This window comes from Salmo salar, chromosome 07 (genome assembly GCF_965601325.2).
Source record: "Salmo salar chromosome 07, fSalSal1, whole genome shotgun sequence".
NCBI lineage: Eukaryota > Metazoa > Chordata > Actinopteri > Salmoniformes > Salmonidae > Salmo > Salmo salar.
In genome coordinates, this window is record NC_138297.1 from 75023521 (window position 1) to 75046846 (window position 23326).

At 43.5% G+C, this 23326-nt stretch overlaps 1 protein-coding gene across 2 annotated transcripts in view; it reads left to right on the plus strand.

Annotated features, from left to right (window-relative positions):
• Nucleotides 1-23326, plus strand: part of LOC106595231 (rho GTPase-activating protein 8) — a 76873-nt gene that overhangs the window by 32268 nt on the left and 21279 nt on the right. For both annotated transcript variants that reach the window (XM_082978089.1, XM_082978088.1), the window contains exon 4: nt 12236-12323. In XM_082978089.1, coding sequence (XP_082834215.1) covers nt 12236-12323 — 88 coding nt within the window. The remainder of the gene's footprint in view (nt 1-12235; nt 12324-23326) is intronic.

A 23326-nucleotide genomic window follows, 5' to 3' on the forward strand; every position in this document is an offset into this window, starting at 1 on the left:
TTCATTTAGCAGGTCCTGATGTGGTTATGTCATATGGCTGTGGGGCTACACTAGTTCATTTAGCAGGTCCTGATGTGGTTATGTCATATGGCTGTGGGCTACTACACTAGTTCATTTAGCAGGTCCTGATGTGGTTATGTCATATGGCTGTGGGCTACTACACTAGTTCATTTAGCAGGTCCTGATGTGGTTATGTCATATGGCTGTGGGGCTACACTAGTTCATTTAGCAGGTCCTGATGTGGTTATGTCATATGGCTGTGGGCTACTACACTAGTTCATTTAGCAGGTCCTGATGTGGTTATGTCATATGGCTGTGGGGCTACACTAGTTCATTTAGCAGGTCCTGATGTGGTTATGTCATATGGCTGTGGAGCTACACTAGTTCATTTAGCAGGTCCTGATGTGGTTATGTCATATGGCTGTGGGGCTACACTAGTTCATTTAGCAGGTCCTGATGTGGTTATGTCATATGGCTGTGGGCTACTACACTAGTTCATTTAGCAGGTCCTGATGTGGTTATGTCATATGGCTGTGGGGCTACACTAGTTCATTTAGCAGGTCCTGATGTGGTTATGTCATATGGCTGTGGGGCTACACTAGTTCATTTAGCAGGTCCTGATGTGGTTATGTCATATGGCTGTGGGCTACTACACTAGTTCATTTAGCAGGTCCTGATGTGGTTATGTCATATGGCTGTGGGCTACTACACTAGTTCATTTAGCAGGTCCTGATGTGGTTATGTCATATGGCTGTGGGCTACTACACTAGTTCATTTAGCAGGTCCTGATGTGGTTATGTCATATGGCTGTGGGGCTACACTAGTTCATTTAGCAGGTCCTGATGTGGTTATGTCATATGGCTGTGGGGCTACACTAGTTCATTTAGCAGGTCCTGATGTGGTTATGTCATATGGCTGTGGGGCTACACTAGTTCATTTAGCAGGTCCTGATGTGGTTATGTCATATGGCTGTGGGGCTACACTAGTTCATTTAGCAGGTCCTGATGTGGTTATGTCATATGGCTGTGGGGCTACACTAGTTCATTTAGCAGGTCCTGATGTGGTTATGTCATATGGCTGTGGGGCTACACTAGTTCATTTAGCAGGTCCTGATGTGGTTATGTCATATGGCTGTGGGCTACTACACTAGTTCATTTAGCAGGTCCTGATGTGGTTATGTCATATGGCTGTGGGGCTACACTAGTTCATTTAGCAGGTCCTGATGTGGTTATGTCATATGGCTGTGGGCTACTACACTAGTTCATTTAGCAGGTCCTGATGTGGTTATGTCATATGGCTGTGGGGCTACACTAGTTCATTTAGCAGGTCCTGATGTGGTTATGTCATATGGCTGTGGGCTACTACACTAGTTCATTTAGCAGGTCCTGATGTGGTTATGTCATATGGCTGTGGGCTACTACACTAGTTCATTTAGCAGGTCCTGATGTGGTTATGTCATATGGCTGTGGGCTACTACACTAGTTCATTTAGCAGGTCCTGATGTGGTTATGTCATATGGCTGTGGGCTACTACACTAGTTCATTTAGCAGGTCCTGATGTGGTTATGTCATATGGCTGTGGGCTACTACACTAGTTCATTTAGCAGGTCCTGATGTGGTTATGTCATATGGCTGTGGGGCTACACTAGTTCATTTAGCAGGTCCTGATGTGGTTATGTCATATGGCTGTGGGGCTACACTAGTTCATTTAGCAGGTCCTGATGTGGTTATGTCATATGGCTGTGGGCTACTACACTAGTTCATTTAGCAGGTCCTGATGTGGTTATGTCATATGGCTGTGGGCTACTACACTAGTTCATTTAGCAGGTCCTGATGTGGTTATGTCATATGGCTGTGGGCTACACTAGTTCATTTAGCAGGTCCTGATGTGGTTATGTCATATGGCTGTGGGCTACTACACTAGTTCATTTAGCAGGTCCTGATGTGGTTATGTCATATGGCTGTGGGGCTACACTAGTTCATTTAGCAGGTCCTGATGTGGTTATGTCATATGGCTGTGGGCTACTACACTAGTTCATTTAGCAGGTCCTGATGTGGTTATGTCATATGGCTGTGGGCTACTACACTAGTTCATTTAGCAGGTCCTGATGTGGTTATGTCATATGGCTGTGGGCTACTACACTAGTTCATTTAGCAGGTCCTGATGTGGTTATGTCATATGGCTGTGGGGCTACACTAGTTCATTTAGCAGGTCCTGATGTGGTTATGTCATATGGCTGTGGGCTACTACACTAGTTCATTTAGCAGGTCCTGATGTGGTTATGTCATATGGCTGTGGGGCTACACTAGTTCATTTAGCAGGTCCTGATGTGGTTATGTCATATGGCTGTGGGCGCTACACTAGTTCATTTAGCAGGTCCTGATGTGGTTATGTCATATGGCTGTGGGCTACTACACTAGTTCATTTAGCAGGTCCTGATGTGGTTATGTCATATGGCTGTGGGGCTACACTAGTTCATTTAGCAGGTCCTGATGTGGTTATGTCATATGGCTGTGGGCTACTACACTAGTTCATTTAGCAGGTCCTGATGTGGTTATGTCATATGGCTGTGGGCACTACACTAGTTCATTTAGCAGGTCCTGATGTGGTTATGTCATATGGCTGTGGGGCTACACTAGTTCATTTAGCAGGTCCTGATGTGGTTATGTCATATGGCTGTGGGCTACTACACTAGTTCATTTAGCAGGTCCTGATGTGGTTATGTCATATGGCTGTGGGGCTACACTAGTTCATTTAGCAGGTCCTGATGTGGTTATGTCATATGGCTGTGGGGCTACACTAGTTCATTTAGCAGGTCCTGATGTGGTTATGTCATATGGCTGTGGGGCTACACTAGTTCATTTAGCAGGTCCTGATGTGGTTATGTCATATGGCTGTGGGCTACTACACTAGTTCATTTAGCAGGTCCTGATGTGGTTATGTCATATGGCTGTGGGACTACACTAGTTCATTTAGCAGGTCCTGATGTGGTTATGTCATATGGCTGTGGGCTACTACACTAGTTCATTTAGCAGGTCCTGATGTGGTTATGTCATATGGCTGTGGGCTACTACACTAGTTCATTTAGCAGGTCCTGATGTGGTTATGTCATATGGCTGTGGGCTACTACACTAGTTCATTTAGCAGGTCCTGATGTGGTTATGTCATATGGCTGTGGGGCTACACTAGTTCATTTAGCAGGTCCTGATGTGGTTATGTCATATGGCTGTGGGCTACTACACTAGTTCATTTAGCAGGTCCTGATGTGGTTATGTCATATGGCTGTGGGGCTACACTAGTTCATTTAGCAGGTCCTGATGTGGTTATGTCATATGGCTGTGGGCTACTACACTAGTTCATTTAGCAGGTCCTGATGTGGTTATGTCATATGGCTGTGGGGCTACACTAGTTCATTTAGCAGGTCCTGATGTGGTTATGTCATATGGCTGTGGGCTACTACACTAGTTCATTTAGCAGGTCCTGATGTGGTTATGTCATATGGCTGTGGGCTACTACACTAGTTCATTTAGCAGGTCCTGATGTGGTTATGTCATATGGCTGTGGGGCTACACTAGTTCATTTAGCAGGTCCTGATGTGGTTATGTCATATGGCTGTGGGCTACTACACTAGTTCATTTAGCAGGTCCTGATGTGGTTATGTCATATGGCTGTGGGCTACTACACTAGTTCATTTAGCAGGTCCTGATGTGGTTATGTCATATGGCTGTGGGGCTACACTAGTTCATTTAGCAGGTCCTGATGTGGTTATGTCATATGGCTGTGGGCTACTACACTAGTTCATTTAGCAGGTCCTGATGTGGTTATGTCATATGGCTGTGGGCTACTACACTAGTTCATTTAGCAGGTCCTGATGTGGTTATGTCATATGGCTGTGGACTACTACACTAGTTCATTTAGCAGGTCCTGATGTGGTTATGTCATATGGCTGTGGGCTACTACACTAGTTCATTTAGCAGGTCCTGATGTGGTTATGTCATATGGCTGTGGGCTACTACACTAGTTCATTTAGCAGGTCCTGATGTGGTTATGTCATATGGCTGTGGGCTACTACACTAGTTCATTTAGCAGGTCCTGATGTGGTTATGTCATATGGCTGTGGGGCTACACTAGTTCATTTAGCAGGTCCTGATGTGGTTATGTCATATGGCTGTGGGGACTACACTAGTTCATTTAGCAGGTCCTGATGTGGTTATGTCATATGGCTGTGGGGCTACACTAGTTCATTTAGCAGGTCCTGATGTGGTTATGTCATATGGCTGTGGGCTACTACACTAGTTCATTTAGCAGGTCCTGATGTGGTTATGTCATATGGCTGTGGGGCTACACTAGTTCATTTAGCAGGTCCTGATGTGGTTATGTCATATGGCTGTGGGGCTACACTAGTTCATTTAGCAGGTCCTGATGTGGTTATGTCATATGGCTGTGGGGCTACACTAGTTCATTTAGCAGGTCCTGATGTGGTTATGTCATATGGCTGTGGGGCTACACTAGTTCATTTAGCAGGTCCTGATGTGGTTATGTCATATGGCTGTGGGGCTACACTAGTTCATTTAGCAGGTCCTGATGTGGTTATGTCATATGGCTGTGGGGCTACACTAGTTCATTTAGCAGGTCCTGATGTGGTTATGTCATATGGCTGTGGGCTACTACACTAGTTCATTTAGCAGGTCCTGATGTGGTTATGTCATATGGCTGTGGGGCTACACTAGTTCATTTAGCAGGTCCTGATGTGGTTATGTCATATGGCTGTGGGGCTACACTAGTTCATTTAGCAGGTCCTGATGTGGTTATGTCATATGGCTGTGGGCTACTACACTAGTTCATTTAGCAGGTCCTGATGTGGTTATGTCATATGGCTGTGGGGCTACACTAGTTCATTTAGCAGGTCCTGATGTGGTTATGTCATATGGCTGTGGGCTACTACACTAGTTCATTTAGCAGGTCCTGATGTGGTTATGTCATATGGCTGTGGGACTACACTAGTTCATTTAGCAGGTCCTGATGTGGTTATGTCATATGGCTGTGGGCTACTACACTAGTTCATTTAGCAGGTCCTGATGTGGTTATGTCATATGGCTGTGGGCTACTACACTAGTTCATTTAGCAGGTCCTGATGTGGTTATGTCATATGGCTGTGGACTACTACACTAGTTCATTTAGCAGGTCCTGATGTGGTTATGTCATATGGCTGTGGGGCTACACTAGTTCATTTAGCAGGTCCTGATGTGGTTATGTCATATGGCTGTGGGCTACTACACTAGTTCATTTAGCAGGTCCTGATGTGGTTATGTCATATGGCTGTGGGCTACTACACTAGTTCATTTAGCAGGTCCTGATGTGGTTATGTCATATGGCTGTGGGCTACTACACTAGTTCATTTAGCAGGTCCTGATGTGGTTATGTCATATGGCTGTGGGGCTACACTAGTTCATTTAGCAGGTCCTGATGTGGTTATGTCATATGGCTGTGGGCACTACACTAGTTCATTTAGCAGGTCCTGATGTGGTTATGTCATATGGCTGTGGGCTACTACACTAGTTCATTTAGCAGGTCCTGATGTGGTTATGTCATATGGCTGTGGGCTACTACACTAGTTCATTTAGCAGGTCCTGATGTGGTTATGTCATATGGCTGTGGGGCTACACTAGTTCATTTAGCAGGTCCTGATGTGGTTATGTCATATGGCTGTGGGCTACTACACTAGTTCATTTAGCAGGTCCTGATGTGGTTATGTCATATGGCTGTGGGGCTACACTAGTTCATTTAGCAGGTCCTGATGTGGTTATGTCATATGGCTGTGGGGCTACACTAGTTCATTTAGCAGGTCCTGATGTGGTTATGTCATATGGCTGTGGGGCTACACTAGTTCATTTAGCAGGTCCTGATGTGGTTATGTCATATGGCTGTGGGCTACTACACTAGTTCATTTAGCAGGTCCTGATGTGGTTATGTCATATGGCTGTGGGGCTACACTAGTTCATTTAGCAGGTCCTGATGTGGTTATGTCATATGGCTGTGGGCTACTACACTAGTTCATTTAGCAGGTCCTGATGTGGTTATGTCATATGGCTGTGGGGCTACACTAGTTCATTTAGCAGGTCCTGATGTGGTTATGTCATATGGCTGTGGGCTACTACACTAGTTCATTTAGCAGGTCCTGATGTGGTTATGTCATATGGCTGTGGGGCTACACTAGTTCATTTAGCAGGTCCTGATGTGGTTATGTCATATGGCTGTGGGGCTACACTAGTTCATTTAGCAGGTCCTGATGTGGTTATGTCATATGGCTGTGGGCTACTACACTAGTTCATTTAGCAGGTCCTGATGTGGTTATGTCATATGGCTGTGGGCTACTACACTAGTTCATTTAGCAGGTCCTGATGTGGTTATGTCATATGGCTGTGGGCTACTACACTAGTTCATTTAGCAGGTCCTGATGTGGTTATGTCATATGGCTGTGGGGCTACACTAGTTCATTTAGCAGGTCCTGATGTGGTTATGTCATATGGCTGTGGGCTACTACACTAGTTCATTTAGCAGGTCCTGATGTGGTTATGTCATATGGCTGTGGGGCTACACTAGTTCATTTAGCAGGTCCTGATGTGGTTATGTCATATGGCTGTGGGCTACTACACTAGTTCATTTAGCAGGTCCTGATGTGGTTATGTCATATGGCTGTGGGGCTACACTAGTTCATTTAGCAGGTCCTGATGTGGTTATGTCATATGGCTGTGGGCTACTACACTAGTTCATTTAGCAGGTCCTGATGTGGTTATGTCATATGGCTGTGGGCTACTACACTAGTTCATTTAGCAGGTCCTGATGTGGTTATGTCATATGGCTGTGGGGCTACACTAGTTCATTTAGCAGGTCCTGATGTGGTTATGTCATATGGCTGTGGGCTACTACACTAGTTCATTTAGCAGGTCCTGATGTGGTTATGTCATATGGCTGTGGGGCTACACTAGTTCATTTAGCAGGTCCTGATGTGGTTATGTCATATGGCTGTGGGCTACTACACTAGTTCATTTAGCAGGTCCTGATGTGGTTATGTCATATGGCTGTGGGCTACTACACTAGTTCATTTAGCAGGTCCTGATGTGGTTATGTCATATGGCTGTGGGACTACACTAGTTCATTTAGCAGGTCCTGATGTGGTTATGTCATATGGCTGTGGGGCTACACTAGTTCATTTAGCAGGTCCTGATGTGGTTATGTCATATGGCTGTGGGCTACTACACTAGTTCATTTAGCAGGTCCTGATGTGGTTATGTCATATGGCTGTGGGGCTACACTAGTTCATTTAGCAGGTCCTGATGTGGTTATGTCATATGGCTGTGGGGCTACACTAGTTCATTTAGCAGGTCCTGATGTGGTTATGTCATATGGCTGTGGGCTACTACACTAGTTCATTTAGCAGGTCCTGATGTGGTTATGTCATATGGCTGTGGGGCTACACTAGTTCATTTAGCAGGTCCTGATGTGGTTATGTCATATGGCTGTGGGCTACTACACTAGTTCATTTAGCAGGTCCTGATGTGGTTATGTCATATGGCTGTGGGGCTACACTAGTTCATTTAGCAGGTCCTGATGTGGTTATGTCATATGGCTGTGGGGCTACACTAGTTCATTTAGCAGGTCCTGATGTGGTTATGTCATATGGCTGTGGGCTACTACACTAGTTCATTTAGCAGGTCCTGATGTGGTTATGTCATATGGCTGTGGGCTACTACACTAGTTCATTTAGCAGGTCCTGATGTGGTTATGTCATATGGCTGTGGGCTACTACACTAGTTCATTTAGCAGGTCCTGATGTGGTTATGTCATATGGCTGTGGGCTACTACACTAGTTCATTTAGCAGGTCCTGATGTGGTTATGTCATATGGCTGTGGGGCTACACTAGTTCATTTAGCAGGTCCTGATGTGGTTATGTCATATGGCTGTGGGCTACTACACTAGTTCATTTAGCAGGTCCTGATGTGGTTATGTCATATGGCTGTGGGGCTACACTAGTTCATTTAGCAGGTCCTGATGTGGTTATGTCATATGGCTGTGGGGCTACACTAGTTCATTTAGCAGGTCCTGATGTGGTTATGTCATATGGCTGTGGGGCTACTACACTAGTTCATTTAGCAGGTCCTGATGTGGTTATGTCATATGGCTGTGGGGCTACACTAGTTCATTTAGCAGGTCCTGATGTGGTTATGTCATATGGCTGTGGGGCTACACTAGTTCATTTAGCAGACTAGTGTAGCATTGTGGCGTTATTTTATAGTATGAAGAATAGAATTTAAAATGGCTGAATGGAATAGAAATCGGAGGACGTAACAGAGCTCGTTCTTCCTATCAGATTCCAAGGCGCATTTTGCTCTTTTTGCACCCCAGTATCTCTACATGCACATCTTCATCTGTTCATCATCATCTGCTCATCTATCACTCCAGTGTTAATCTGCTAAATTGTAATTACTTTGCTACTACGGCCCATTTATTGCCTTACCTCCTCACGCCTTTTACACACACTGTATATAGACTTTCTTTTTTTCTCTACTGTATTATTGACTGTATGTTTGTTTACTCCATGTGTAACTCTGTGTTGTTGTTTTTGTCGCACTGCTTTGCTTTATTCTTGGTCAGGTCGCAGTTGTAAATGACAACTTGTTCTCAACTTGCCTACCTGGTTAAACAAAGGTGAAATAAATAAAATACAAATTGAAGATGTTGGAAGAACTGTCTACATTTACTTTTAACATTTTCATCAGCCAACAAGCTGAGTAGGCCTAACGAACAGCGAAAGCACTAGCCTATGTCAATCTACTATCCCCTATAAGTACAAAAGTTGACCTAGAGAGCATTTGGAAAGTATTCAGTCCTCCAATTTCCATATTTTGTTACGTTTACAGCCTTATTCTAAAATGTATTAAATTGTTTTTCCTCCTCATCAATCTACACACAATACCCCATAATGACATCACAATACCCCATAATGACATCACAATACCCCATAATGACATCACAATACCCCATAATGACATCACAATACCCCATAATGACATCACAATACCCCATAATGACATCACAATACCCCATAATGACAAAGCGTAAACAGGTTGAGAAATGTTTGCGAATTTATTACAAATAAAAAAACTGAAATCTCATTTACATAAGTATTCAGACCCTTTACTCAGTACTTTGTTGAAGCACCTTTGGCAGTGATTACAGCATCGAGTCTTCTTGGAAATGAAGCTACAAGCTTGGCACACCTGTATTTGGGGAGTTTCTCCCATTCTTCTCGACAGATCCTCTCAAGGTCTGTTAGGTTGGATGGGGAGCGTCGCTGCACAGCTATTTTCAGGTCTCTCCAGAGATGTTTGATTGGGTTCAAGTCCGGGCTCTGGCTGGGCCACTCAAGGACATTCAGAGACTTGTCCCGAAGCCACTCCTGCATTGTCTTGTCTGTGTGCTTAGGGTCGTTGTCCTGTTGGAAGGTGAACCTTCGCCCCAGTCTGAGGTCCTGAGTGCTCTGGAGCAGGTTTTCATCTAGGATCTCTCAGTTCTTTGCTCCGTTCATCTTTCCCTCGATCCTGACTAGTCTCCCAGCCCCTGCTGCTGAAAAACATCCCCACAGTGTGATGCTGCCACCACCATGCTTCACCGTAGGGATGGTGCCAGGTTTCCTCCAGATGTGAAGCTTGGCATTCAGGCCAAAGAATTCAATCTTGGTTTCATCAGACCAGAGAATCTTGTTTCTCAAGGTCTGAGTCCTTTAGATGCCTTTTGGCAAACTCCAAGCGGGCTGTCGTGCCTTTTACTGAGGAGTGGCTTCCGTCTGGCCACTCTACCATTAAAGGCCTGATTGGTGGAGTGCTGCAGAGATGGTTGTCCTTCTGGAAGATTCTCCCATCTCCACAGAGGAACTCTGGAGCTCTGTCAGAGTGACCATCAGGTTCTTGGTCACCTCCCTGACCAAGGCCCTTCTCCCCCGATTGCTCAGTTTGGCCGGGCGGCCAGCTCTAGGAAGAGTCTTGGTGGTTCCAAACGTCTTCCATTTAAGAATGATGGAGGCCACTGTGTTCTTGGGGACCTTCAATGCTGCAGACATTTTTTTGTTGTTGGTACCCTTCCCCCAGATCTGTGCCTCGACACAATCCTGTCTCGGAGCTCTATCAATCAGATTTATCATTGAAGTGTATTTATAAAGCCCTTTTTACATCAACCGATGTCACAAAGTGCTCTACGGGCCAATTCCTTCGACCTCATGGCTTGGTTTTTGCTCTGACGTGCACTGTCAACCGTGGGACCTTATATAGACAGGTGTGTGCTTTTCTAAATCATGTCCAAACAATAGAATTTACCACAGGTGGAGCTAAATTTTACCTCCAGATTTGACCTCCAAATTTACCACCAATCAAGTTGTAGAAACATCCAGAGCTCCTTTTCGAGTCTGAATACTTATGTAAATAAGGTATTTCTGTTTTTTTTATTTATTTTTAATAGATTTTCAAAAAAATCTATTTTTTGCTTTGTCATTATGGGGTAGTGTGTGTCGATTGATGAGGAAAAAACATGTATTTAATCCATTTTAGAATGAGTCTGTAACGTAACAAAATGCGGGGTGAAAAAAAAGGCAAAGGTTCTGAGTACTTTTCTGAATGCAATGTTTGGTCTATTGGTCGACTTGTCCTTCTGCGAGAGAGAAATATTCCAAACATAGTCTGAGATAGTTGTGGGATGCAATATATCCCAAATGAATACAACCACTCACATCAAAACACCTTTTAAAAGCAATGAAGCTGATGCACCAGATCAGAACGTTTTTTTAAATGTTTTATTTTACCTTTATTTAAACTAAGCAAGTCAGTTAAGAACAAATTCTTATTTACAATCACGGCCTACACCGGCCTAATTTAGCCTGAAAATCTTCACAAAATGGCAGCAATTCACACAGCAGTAGGCTATGTTCCAAAATGCTATCAATTAGTGGGAAAACACCATTAATTAATGTGCTGATGTGCTCTCTCTCTCTTCGTTCTCTCTCTCTCCTCCTGTTCTCTCTCTCTCCTCCTGTTCTCTCTCTCTCCTCCTGTTCTCTCTCTCTCCTCCTGTTCTCTCTCTCCTCCTGTTCTCTCTCTCTCCTCCTGTTCTCTCTCTCCTCCTGTTCTCTCTCCTCCTGTTCTCTCTCTCTCCTCCTGTTCTCTCTCTCCTCCTGTTCTCTCTCTCCTCCTGTTCTCTCTCTCCTCCTGTTCTCTCTCTCTCCTCCTGTTCTCTCTCTCCTCCTGTTCTCTCTCTCTCCTCCTGTTCTCTCTCTCTCCTCCTGTTCTCTCTCTCTCCTCCTGTTCTCTCTCTCTCCTCCTGTTCTCTCTCTCTCCTGTTCTCTCTCTCCTCCTGTTCTCTCTCTCTCCTCCTGTTCTCTCTCTCCTCCTGTTCTCTCTCTCCTCCTGTTCTCTCTGTTCTCTCCTCCTGTTCTCTTCTCCTCCTGTTCTCTCTGTCTCTCCTCCTGTTCTCTCCTCCTGTCTCTCTCTCCTGTTCTCTCTCTCTCCTGTTCTCTCTCTCTCCTGTTCTCTCTCTCCTGTTCTCTCTCCTCCTGTTCTCTCCTGTTCTCTCCTCCTGTTCTCTCTCTCCTCCTGTTCTCTCTCTCCTCCTGTTCTCTCTCTCCTCCTGTTCTCTCTCTCCTCCTGTTCTCTCTCTCTCTCCTGTTCTCTCTCTCTCTCCTGTTCTCTCTCTCCTCCTGTTCTCTCTCTCCTCCTGTTCTCTCTCTCCTCCTGTTCTCTTTCTCCTCCTGTTCTCTCTCTCCTCCTGTTCTCTCTGTTCTCTCCTCCTGTTCTCTCCTGTTCTCTCTCTCCTGTTCTCTCTCACTTCCTGTTCTCTCTCTCTCCTGTTCTCTCTCTCTCCTGTTCTCTCTCTTCCTGTTCTCTCTCACTTCCTGTTCTCTCTCTCTTCCTGTTCTCTCTCTCTCTCCTGTTCTCTCTCACTCCCTGTTCTCTCTCACTTCCTGTTCTCTCTCTCTTCCTGTTCTCTCGCTCTCTCTCCTGTTCTCTCTCACTTCCTGTTCTCTCTCTCTCCTGTACTCCCTCTCTTCCTGTTCTCTCTCTCTCTCCTGTTCTCTCTCTCTCTCTCTCTCCTGTTCTCTCTCTCTTCCTGTTCTCTCTCTCTCTCCTGTTCTCTCCTCCTGTTCCCTTCTGTTCTCTCCTCCTGTTCTCTCTCTGTTCTCTCCAGGTGATGATAACTACGGCAGGAAGCTAGTTATCTTCAGTAGCTGCCTGATGCCCCCCTCCCATCAGCTCAACCACCACCACCTACTGCAGTGAGTCAGCACGACCATCATATCATATGTGGTGTTTATGTACACTGAGTAGTCCATATCTCCCCTGTAGAACGTCCTCTATGGTCTGTTCTGCTATATGTAGTCCATATCTCCCCTGTAGAATGTCCTCTATGGTCTGTTCTGCTATATGTAGTCCATATCTCCCCTGTAGAACGTCCTCTATGGTCTGTTCTGCTATATGTAGTCCATATCTCTGTAGAACGTCCTCTATGGTCTGTTCTGCTATATGTAGTCCATATCTCCCCTGTAGAACGTCCTCTATGGTCTGTTCTGCTATATGTAGTCCATATCTCTGTAGAACGTCCTCTATGGTCTGTTCTGCTATATGTAGTCCATATCTCTGTAGAACGTCCTCTATGGTCTGTTCTGCTATATGTAGTCCATATCTCCCCTGTAGAATGTCCTCTATGGTCTGTTCTGCTATATGTAGTCCATATCTCTGTAGAATGTCATCTATGGTCTGTTCTGCTATATGTAGTCCATATCTCTGTAGAATGTCCTCTATGGTCTGTTCTGCTATATGTAGTCCATATCCCTGTAGAATGTCCTCTATGGTCTGTTCTGCTATATGTAGTCCATATCTCCCCTGTAGAACGTCCTCTATGGTCTGTTCTGCTATATGTAGTCCATATCTCTGTAGAATGTCCTCTATGGTCTGTTCTGCTATATGTAGTCCATATCTCTGTAGAATGTCCTCTATGGTCTGTTCTGCTATATGTAGTCCATATCTCTGTAGAATGTCCTCTATGGTCTGTTCTGCTATATGTAGTCCATATCTCTGTAGAACGTCCTCTATGGTCTGTTCTGCTATATGTAGTCCATATCTCCCCTGTAGAATGTCCTCTATGGTCTGTTCTGCTATATGTAGTCCATATCTCCCCTGTAGAATGTCCTCTATGGTCTGTTCTGCTATATGTAGTCCATATCTCTGTAGAACGTCCTCTATGGTCTGTTCTGCTATATGTAGTCCATATCTCTGTAGAATGTCCTCTATGGTCTGTTCTGCTATATGTAGTCCATATCTCTGTAGAACGTCCTCTATGGTCTGTTCTGCTATATGTAGTCCATATCTCTGTAGAATGTCCTCTATGGTCTGTTCTGCTATATGTAGTCCATATCTCCCCTGTAGAATGTCCTCTATGGTCTGTTCTGCTATATGTAGTCCATATCTCCCCTGTAGAATGTCCTCTATGGTCTGTTCTGCTATATGTAGTCCATATCTCCCCTGTAGAATGTCCTCTATGGTCTGTTCTGCTATATGTAGTCCATATCCCTGTAGAATGTCCTCTATGGTCTGTTCTGCTATATGTAGTCCATATCTCTGTAGAACGTCCTCTATGGTCTGTTCTGCTATATGTAGTCCATATCTCCCCTGTAGAACGTCCTCTATGGTCTGTTCTGCTATATGTAGTCCATATCTCTGTAGAATGTCCTCTATGGTCTGTTCTGCTATATGTAGTCCATATCTCTGTAGAATGTCCTCTATGGTCTGTTCTGCTATATGTAGTCCATATCTCCCCTGTAGAATGTCCTCTATGGTCTGTTCTGCTATATGTAGTCCATATCTCTGTAGAATGTCCTCTATGGTCTGTTCTGCTATATGTAGTCCATATCTCTGTAGAACGTCCTCTATGGTCTGTTCTGCTATATGTAGTCCATATCTCTGTAGAACGTCCTCTATGGTCTGTTCTGCTATATGTAGTCCATATCTCTGTAGAATGTCCTCTATGGTCTGTTCTGCTATATGTAGTCCATATCTCCCCTGTAGAACGTCCTCTATGGTCTGTTCTGCTATATGTAGTCCATATCTCCCCTGTAGAATGTCCTCTATGGTCTGTTCTGCTATATGTAGTCCATATCTCTGTAGAATGTCCTCTATGGTCTGTTCTGCTATATGTAGTCCATATCTCCCCTGTAGAATGTCCTCTATGGTCTGTTCTGCTATATGTAGTCCATATCTCTGTAGAATGTCCTCTATGGTCTGTTCTGCTATATGTAGTCCATATCTCTGTAGAACGTCCTCTATGGTCTGTTCTGCTATATGTAGTCCATATCTCCCCTGTATAACGTCCTCTATGGTCTGTTCTGCTATATGTAGTCCATATCTCCCCTGTAGAATGTCCTCTATGGTCTGTTCTGCTATATGTAGTCCATATCACCCCTGTAGAATGTCCTCTATGGTCTGTTCTGCTATATGTAGTCCATATCTCTGTAGAATGTCCTCTATGGTCTGTTCTGCTATATGTAGTCCATATCTCCCCTGTAGAACGTCCTCTATGGTCTGTTCTGCTATATGTAGTCCATATCTCTGTAGAATGTCCTCTATGGTCTGTTCTGCTATATGTAGTCCATATCTCTGTAGAACGTCCTCTATGGTCTGTTCTGCTATATGTAGTCCATATCTCCCCTGTAGAATGTCCTCTATGGTCTGTTCTGCTATATGTAGTCCATATCTCTGTAGAATGTCCTCTATGGTCTGTTCTGCTATATGTAGTCCATATCTCCCCTGTAGAATGTCCTCTATGGTCTGTTCTGCTATATGTAGTCCATATCTCCCCTGTAGAATGTCCTCTATGGTCTGTTCTGCTATATGTAGTCCATATCTCCCCTGTAGAACGTCCTCTATGGTCTGTTCTGCTATATGTAGTCCATATCTCCCCTGTAGAACGTCCTCTATGGTCTGTTCTGCTATATGTAGTCCATATCTCCCCTGTAGAATGTCCTCTATGGTCTGTTCTGCTATATGTAGTCCATATCTCCCCTGTAGAACGTCCTCTATGGTCTGTTCTGCTATATGTAGTCCATATCTCTGTAGAATGTCCTCTATGGTCTGTTCTGCTATATGTAGTCCATATCTCCCCTGTAGAACGTCCTCTATGGTCTGTTCTGCTATATGTAGTCCATATCTCCTGTAGAATGTCCTCTATGGTCTGTTCTGCTATATGTAGTCCATATCTCCCCTGTAGAATGTCCTCTATGGTCTGTTCTGCTATATGTAGTCCATATCCCTGTAGAATGTCCTCTATGGTCTGTTCTGCTATATGTAGTCCATATCTCTGTAGAATGTCCTCTATGGTCTGTTCTGCTATATGTAGTCCATATCCCTGTAGAATGTCCTCTATGGTCTGTTCTGCTATATGTAGTCCATATCTCCCCTGTAGAACGTCCTCTATGGTCTGTTCTGCTATATGTAGTCCATATCTCCCCTGTAGAATGTCCTCTATGGTCTGTTCTGCTATATGTAGTCCATATCTCCCTGTAGAATGTCCTCTATGGTCTGTTCTGCTATATGTAGTCCATATCTCCCCTGTAGAATGTCCTCTATGGTCTGTTCTGCTATATGTAGTCCATATCTCTGTAGAACGTCCTCTATGGTCTGTTCTGCTATATGTAGTCCATATCTCTGTAGAATGTCCTCTATGGTCTGTTCTGCTATATGTAGTCCATATCTCTGTAGAATGTCCTCTATGGTCTGTTCTGCTATATGTAGTCCATATCTCCCTGTAGAATGTCCTCTATGGTCTGTTCTGCTATATGTAGTCCATATCTCCCTGTAGAATGTCCTCTATGGTCTGTTCTGCTATATGTAGTCCATATCTCCCCTGTAGAATGTCCTCTATGGTCTGTTCTGCTATATGTAGTCCATATCTCTGTAGAATGTCCTCTATGGTCTGTTCTGCTATATGTAGTCCATATCTCCCCTGTAGAATGTCCTCTATGGTCTGTTCTGCTATATGTAGTCCATATCTCTGTAGAACGTCCTCTATGGTCTGTTCTGCTATATGTAGTCCATATCTCCCCTGTAGAATGTCCTCTATGGTCTGTTCTGCTATATGTAGTCCATATCTCCCCTGTAGAATGTCCTCTATGGTCTGTTCTGCTATATGTAGTCCATATCTCCCCTGTAGAACGTCCTCTATGGTCTGTTCTGCTATATGTAGTCCATATCTCCCTGTAGAATGTCCTCTATGGTCTGTTCTGCTATATGTAGTCCATATCTCCCCTGTAGAATGTCCTCTATGGTCTGTTCTGCTATATGTAGTCCATATCTCTGTAGAACGTCCTCTATGGTCTGTTCTGCTATATGTAGTCCATATCTCCCCTGTAGAATGTCCTCTATGGTCTGTTCTGCTATATGTAGTCCATATCTCTGTAGAATGTCCTCTATGGTCTGTTCTGCTATATGTAGTCCATATCTCCCCTGTAGAATGTCCTCTATGGTCTGTTCTGCTATATGTAGTCCATATCTCCCTGTAGAATGTCCTCTATGGTCTGTTCTGCTATATGTAGTCCATATCTCTGTAGAACGTCCTCTATGGTCTGTTCTGCTATATGTAGTCCATATCTCCCCTGTAGAATGTCCTCTATGGTCTGTTCTGCTATATGTAGTCCATATCTCCTGTAGAATGTCCTCTATGGTCTGTTCTGCTATATGTAGTCCATATCTCCCTGTAGAATGTCCTCTATGGTCTGTTCTGCTATATGTAGTCCATATCTCCCCTGTAGAATGTCCTCTATGGTCTGTTCTGCTATATGTAGTCCATATCTCCCCTGTAGAATGTCCTCTATGGTCTGTTCTGCTATATGTAGTCCATATCTCTGTAGAATGTCCTCTATGGTCTGTTCTGCTATATGTAGTCCATATCTCTGTAGAATGTCCTCTATGGTCTGTTCTGCTATATGTAGTCCATATCTCCCCTGTAGAATGTCCTCTATGGTCTGTTCTGCTATATGTAGTCCATATCTCTGTAGAATGTCCTCTATGGTCTGTTCTGCTATATGTAGTCCATATCTCTGTAGAATGTCCTCTATGGTCTGTTCTGCTATATGTAGTCCATATCTCCCTGTAGAATGTCCTCTATGGTCTGTTCTGCTATATGTAGTCCATATCTCCCCTGTAGAATGTCCTCTATGGTCTGTTCTGCTATATGTAGTCCATATCTCCCTGTAGAACGTCCTCTATGGTCTGTTCTGCTATATGTAGTCCATATCTCTGTAGAATGTCCTCTATGGTCTGTTCTGCTATATGTAGTCCATATCTCCCCTGTAGAATGTCCTCTATGGTCTGTTCTGCTATATGTAGTCCATATCTCTGTAGAATGTCCTCTATGGTCTGTTCTGCTATATGTAGTCCATATCTCTGTAGAATGTCCTCTATGGTCTGTTCTGCTATATGTAGTCCATATCTCCCCTGTAGAATGTCCTCTATGGTCTGTTCTGCTATATGTAGTCCATATCTCTGTAGAATGTCCTCTATGGTCTGTTCTGCTATATGTAGTCCATATCTCCCCTGTAGAATGTCCTCTATGGTCTGTTCTGCTATATGTAGTCCATATCTCCTGTAGAATGTCCTCTATGGTCTGTTCTGCTATATGTAGTCCATATCTCTGTAGAATGTCCTCTATGGTCTGTTCTGCTATATGTAGTCCATATCTCTGTAGAATGTCCTCTATGGTCTGTTCTGCTATATGTAGTCCATATCCCCTGTAGAATGTCCTCTATGGTCTGTTCTGCTATATGTAGTCCATATCTCCCTGTAGAATGTCCTCTATGGTCTGTTCTGCTATATGTAGTCCATATCTCCCCTGTAGAATGTCCTCTATGGTCTGTTCTGCTATATGTAGTCCATATCTCCCCTGTAGAATGTCCTCTATGGTCTGTTCTGCTATATGTAGTCCATATCTCTGTAGAATGTCCTCTATGGTCTGTTCTGCTATATGTAGTCCATATCTCTGTAGAATGTCCTCTATGGTCTGTTCTGCTATATGTAGTCCATATCTCTGTAGAATGTCCTCTATGGTCTGTTCTGCTATATGTAGTCCATATCTCCCCTGTAGAATGTCCTCTATGGTCTGTTCTGCTATATGTAGTCCATATCTCCCCTGTAGAATGTCCTCTATGGTCTGTTCTGCTATATGTAGTCCATATCTCCCCTGTAGAATGTCCTCTATGGTCTGTTCTGCTATATGTAGTCCATATCTCCCCTGTAGAATGTCCTCTATGGTCTGTTCTGCTATATGTAGTCCATATCTCCCCTGTAGAATGTCCTCTATGGTCTGTTCTGCTATATGTAGTCCATATCTCCCCTGTAGAATGTCCTCTATGGTCTGTTCTGCTATATGTAGTCCATATCTCTGTAGAATGTCCTCTATGGTCTGTTCTGCTATATGTAGTCCATATCTCCTGTAGAATGTCCTCTATGGTCTGTTCTGCTATATGTAGTCCATATCTCTGTAGAACGTCCTCTATGGTCTGTTCTGCTATATGTAGTCCATATCTCCCTGTAGAATGTCCTCTATGGTCTGTTCTGCTATATGTAGTCCATATCTCTGTAGAATGTCCTCTATGGTCTGTTCTGCTATATGTAGTCCATATCTCCCTGTAGAACGTCCTCTATGGTCTGTTCTGCTATATGTAGTCCATATCTCTGTAGAATGTCCTCTATGGTCTGTTCTGCTATATGTAGTCCATATCTCTGTAGAATGTCCTCTATGGTCTGTTCTGCTATATGTAGTCCATATCTCTGTAGAATGTCCTCTATGGTCTGTTCTGCTATATGTAGTCCATATCTCCCCTGTAGAATGTCCTCTATGGTCTGTTCTGCTATATGTAGTCCATATCTCTGTAGAATGTCCTCTATGGTCTGTTCTGCTATATGTAGTCCATATCTCCCTGTAGAATGTCCTCTATGGTCTGTTCTGCTATATGTAGTCCATATCTCTGTAGAACGTCCTCTATGGTCTGTTCTGCTATATGTAGTCCATATCTCCCTGTAGAATGTCCTCTATGGTCTGTTCTGCTATATGTAGTCCATATCTCTGTAGAATGTCCTCTATGGTCTGTTCTGCTATATGTAGTCCATATCTCCCCTGTAGAATGTCCTCTATGGTCTGTTCTGCTATATGTAGTCCATATCTCTGTAGAATGTCCTCTATGGTCTGTTCTGCTATATGTAGTCCATATCTCTGTAGAATGTCCTCTATGGTCTGTTCTGCTATATGTAGTCCATATCTCTGTAGAATGTCCTCTATGGTCTGTTCTGCTATATGTAGTCCATATCTCCCCTGTAGAATGTCCTCTATGGTCTGTTCTGCTATATGTAGTCCATATCTCCCCTGTAGAATGTCCTCTATGGTCTGTTCTGCTATATGTAGTCCATATCTCCCCTGTAGAATGTCCTCTATGGTCTGTTCTGCTATATGTAGTCCATATCTCCCCTGTAGAATGTCCTCTATGGTCTGTTCTGCTATATGTAGTCCATATCTCCCCTGTAGAATGTCCTCTATGGTCTGTTCTGCTATATGTAGTCCATATCTCCCCTGTAGAATGTCCTCTATGGTCTGTTCTGCTATATGTAGTCCATATCTCCCCTGTAGAATGTCCTCTATGGTCTGTTCTGCTATATGTAGTCCATATCTCCCCTGTAGAATGTCCTCTATGGTCTGTTCTGCTATATGTAGTCCATATCTCCCCTGTAGAATGTCCTCTATGGTCTGTTCTGCTATATGTAGTCCATATCTCCCTGTAGAATGTCCTCTATGGTCTGTTCTGCTATATGTAGTCCATATCTCCCTGTAGAATGTCCTCTATGGTCTGTTCTGCTATATGTAGTCCATATCTCTGTAGAATGTCCTCTATGGTCTGTTCTGCTATATGTAGTCCATATCTCTGTAGAATGTCCTCTATGGTCTGTTCTGCTATATGTAGTCCATATCTCTGTAGAATGTCCTCTATGGTCTGTTCTGCTATATGTAGTCCATATCTCCCCTGTAGAATGTCCTCTATGGTCTGTTCTGCTATATGTAGTCCATATCTCCCTGTAGAATGTCCTCTATGGTCTGTTCTGCTATATGTAGTCCATATCTCCCCTGTAGAATGTCCTCTATGGTCTGTTCTGCTATATGTAGTCCATATCTCTGTAGAATGTCCTCTATGGTCTGTTCTGCTATATGTAGTCCATATCTCTGTAGAATGTCCTCTATGGTCTGTTCTGCTATATGTAGTCCATATCTCTGTAGAATGTCCTCTATGGTCTGTTCTGCTATATGTAGTCCATATCTCCCCTGTAGAATGTCCTCTATGGTCTGTTCTGCTATATGTAGTCCATATCTCCCCTGTAGAATGTCCTCTATGGTCTGTTCTGCTATATGTAGTCCATATCTCCTGTAGAATGTCCTCTATGGTCTGTTCTGCTATATGTAGTCCATATCTCCCCTGTAGAATGTCCTCTATGGTCTGTTCTGCTATATGTAGTCCATATCTCTGTAGAATGTCCTCTATGGTCTGTTCTGCTATATGTAGTCCATATCTCTGTAGAATGTCCTCTATGGTCTGTTCTGCTATATGTAGTCCATATCTCCCCTGTAGAATGTCCTCTATGGTCTGTTCTGCTATATGTAGTCCATATCTCCCTGTAGAATGTCCTCTATGGTCTGTTCTGCTATATGTAGTCCATATCTCCCCTGTAGAACGTCCTCTATGGTCTGTTCTGCTATATGTAGTCCATATCTCCCTGTAGAATGTCCTCTATGGTCTGTTCTGCTATATGTAGTCCATATCTCTGTAGAATGTCCTCTATGGTCTGTTCTGCTATATGTAGTCCATATCTCTGTAGAATGTCCTCTATGGTCTGTTCTGCTATATGTAGTCCATATCTCTGTAGAATGTCCTCTATGGTCTGTTCTGCTATATGTAGTCCATATCTCCCCTGTAGAATGTCCTCTATGGTCTGTTCTGCTATATGTAGTCCATATCTCTGTAGAATGTCCTCTATGGTCTGTTCTGCTATATGTAGTCCATATCTCCCTGTAGAATGTCCTCTATGGTCTGTTCTGCTATATGTAGTCCATATCTCTGTAGAATGTCCTCTATGGTCTGTTCTGCTATATGTAGTCCATATCTCTGTAGAATGTCCTCTATGGTCTGTTCTGCTATATGTAGTCCATATCTCTGTAGAATGTCCTCTATGGTCTGTTCTGCTATATGTAGTCCATATCTCTGTAGAATGTCCTCTATGGTCTGTTCTGCTATATGTAGTCCATATCTCCCTGTAGAATGTCCTCTATGGTCTGTTCTGCTATATGTAGTCCATATCTCTGTAGAATGTCCTCTATGGTCTGTTCTGCTATATGTAGTCCATATCTCTGTAGAACGTCCTCTATGGTCTGTTCTGCTATATGTAGTCCATATCTCTGTAGAATGTCCTCTATGGTCTGTTCTGCTATATGTAGTCCATATCTCTGTAGAATGTCCTCTATGGTCTGTTCTGCTATATGTAGTCCATATCTCTGTAGAATGTCCTCTATGGTCTGTTCTGCTATATGTAGTCCATATCTCTGTAGAATGTCCTCTATGGTCTGTTCTGCTATATGTAGTCCATATCTCTGTAGAACGTCCTCTATGGTCTGTTCTGCTATATGTAGTCCATATCTCCCCTGTAGAATGTCCTCTATGGTCTGTTCTGCTATATGTAGTCCATATCTCCCTGTAGAATGTCCTCTATGGTCTGTTCTGCTATATGTAGTCCATATCTCCCCTGTAGAATGTCCTCTATGGTCTGTTCTGCTATATGTAGTCCATATCTCTGTAGAACGTCCTCTATGGTCTGTTCTGCTATATGTAGTCCATATCTCCCTTGTAGAATGTCCTCTATGGTCTGTTCTGCTATATGTAGTCCATATCTCTGTAGAACGTCCTCTATGGTCTGTTCTGCTATATGTAGTCCATATCTCCCCTGTAGAATGTCCTCTATGGTCTGTTCTGCTATATGTAGTCCATATCTCTGTAGAACGTCCTCTATGGTCTGTTCTGCTATATGTAGTCCATATCTCCCTGTAGAATGTCCTCTATGGTCTGTTCTGCTATATGTAGTCCATATCTCTGTAGAATGTCCTCTATGGTCTGTTCTGCTATATGTAGTCCATATCTCTGTAGAATGTCCTCTATGGTCTGTTCTGCTATATGTAGTCCATATCTCCCCTGTAGAACGTCCTCTATGGTCTGTTCTGCTATATGTAGTCCATATCTCTGTAGAATGTCCTCTATGGTCTGTTCTGCTATATGTAGTCCATATCTCCCCTGTAGAATGTCCTCTATGGTCTGTTCTGCTATATGTAGTCCATATCTCCCTGTAGAATGTCCTCTATGGTCTGTTCTGCTATATGTAGTCCATATCTCCCCTGTAGAACGTCCTCTATGGTCTGTTCTGCTATATGTAGTCCATATCTCTGTAGAATGTCCTCTATGGTCTGTTCTGCTATATGTAGTCCATATCTCCCCTGTAGAACGTCCTCTATGGTCTGTTCTGCTATATGTAGTCCATATCTCTGTAGAATGTCCTCTATGGTCTGTTCTGCTATATGTAGTCCATATCTCTGTAGAACGTCCTCTATGGTCTGTTCTGCTATATGTAGTCCATATCTCCCCTGTAGAACGTCCTCTATGGTCTGTTCTGCTATATGTAGTCCATATCTCTGTAGAATGTCCTCTATGGTCTGTTCTGCTATATGTAGTCCATATCTCTGTAGAATGTCCTCTATGGTCTGTTCTGCTATATGTAGTCCATATCTCCCCTGTAGAACGTCCTCTATGGTCTGTTCTGCTATATGTAGTCCATATCTCTGTAGAATGTCCTCTATGGTCTGTTCTGCTATATGTAGTCCATATCTCCCCTGTAGAATGTCCTCTATGGTCTGTTCTGCTATATGTAGTCCATATCTCTGTAGAACGTCCTCTATGGTCTGTTCTGCTATATGTAGTCCATATCTCTGTAGAATGTCCTCTATGGTCTGTTCTGCTATATGTAGTCCATATCTCCCCTGTAGAATGTCCTCTATGGTCTGTTCTGCTATATGTAGTCCATATCTCTGTAGAATGTCCTCTATGGTCTGTTCTGCTATATGTAGTCCATATCTCTGTAGAATGTCCTCTATGGTCTGTTCTGCTATATGTAGTCCATATCTCCCCTGTAGAATGTCCTCTAT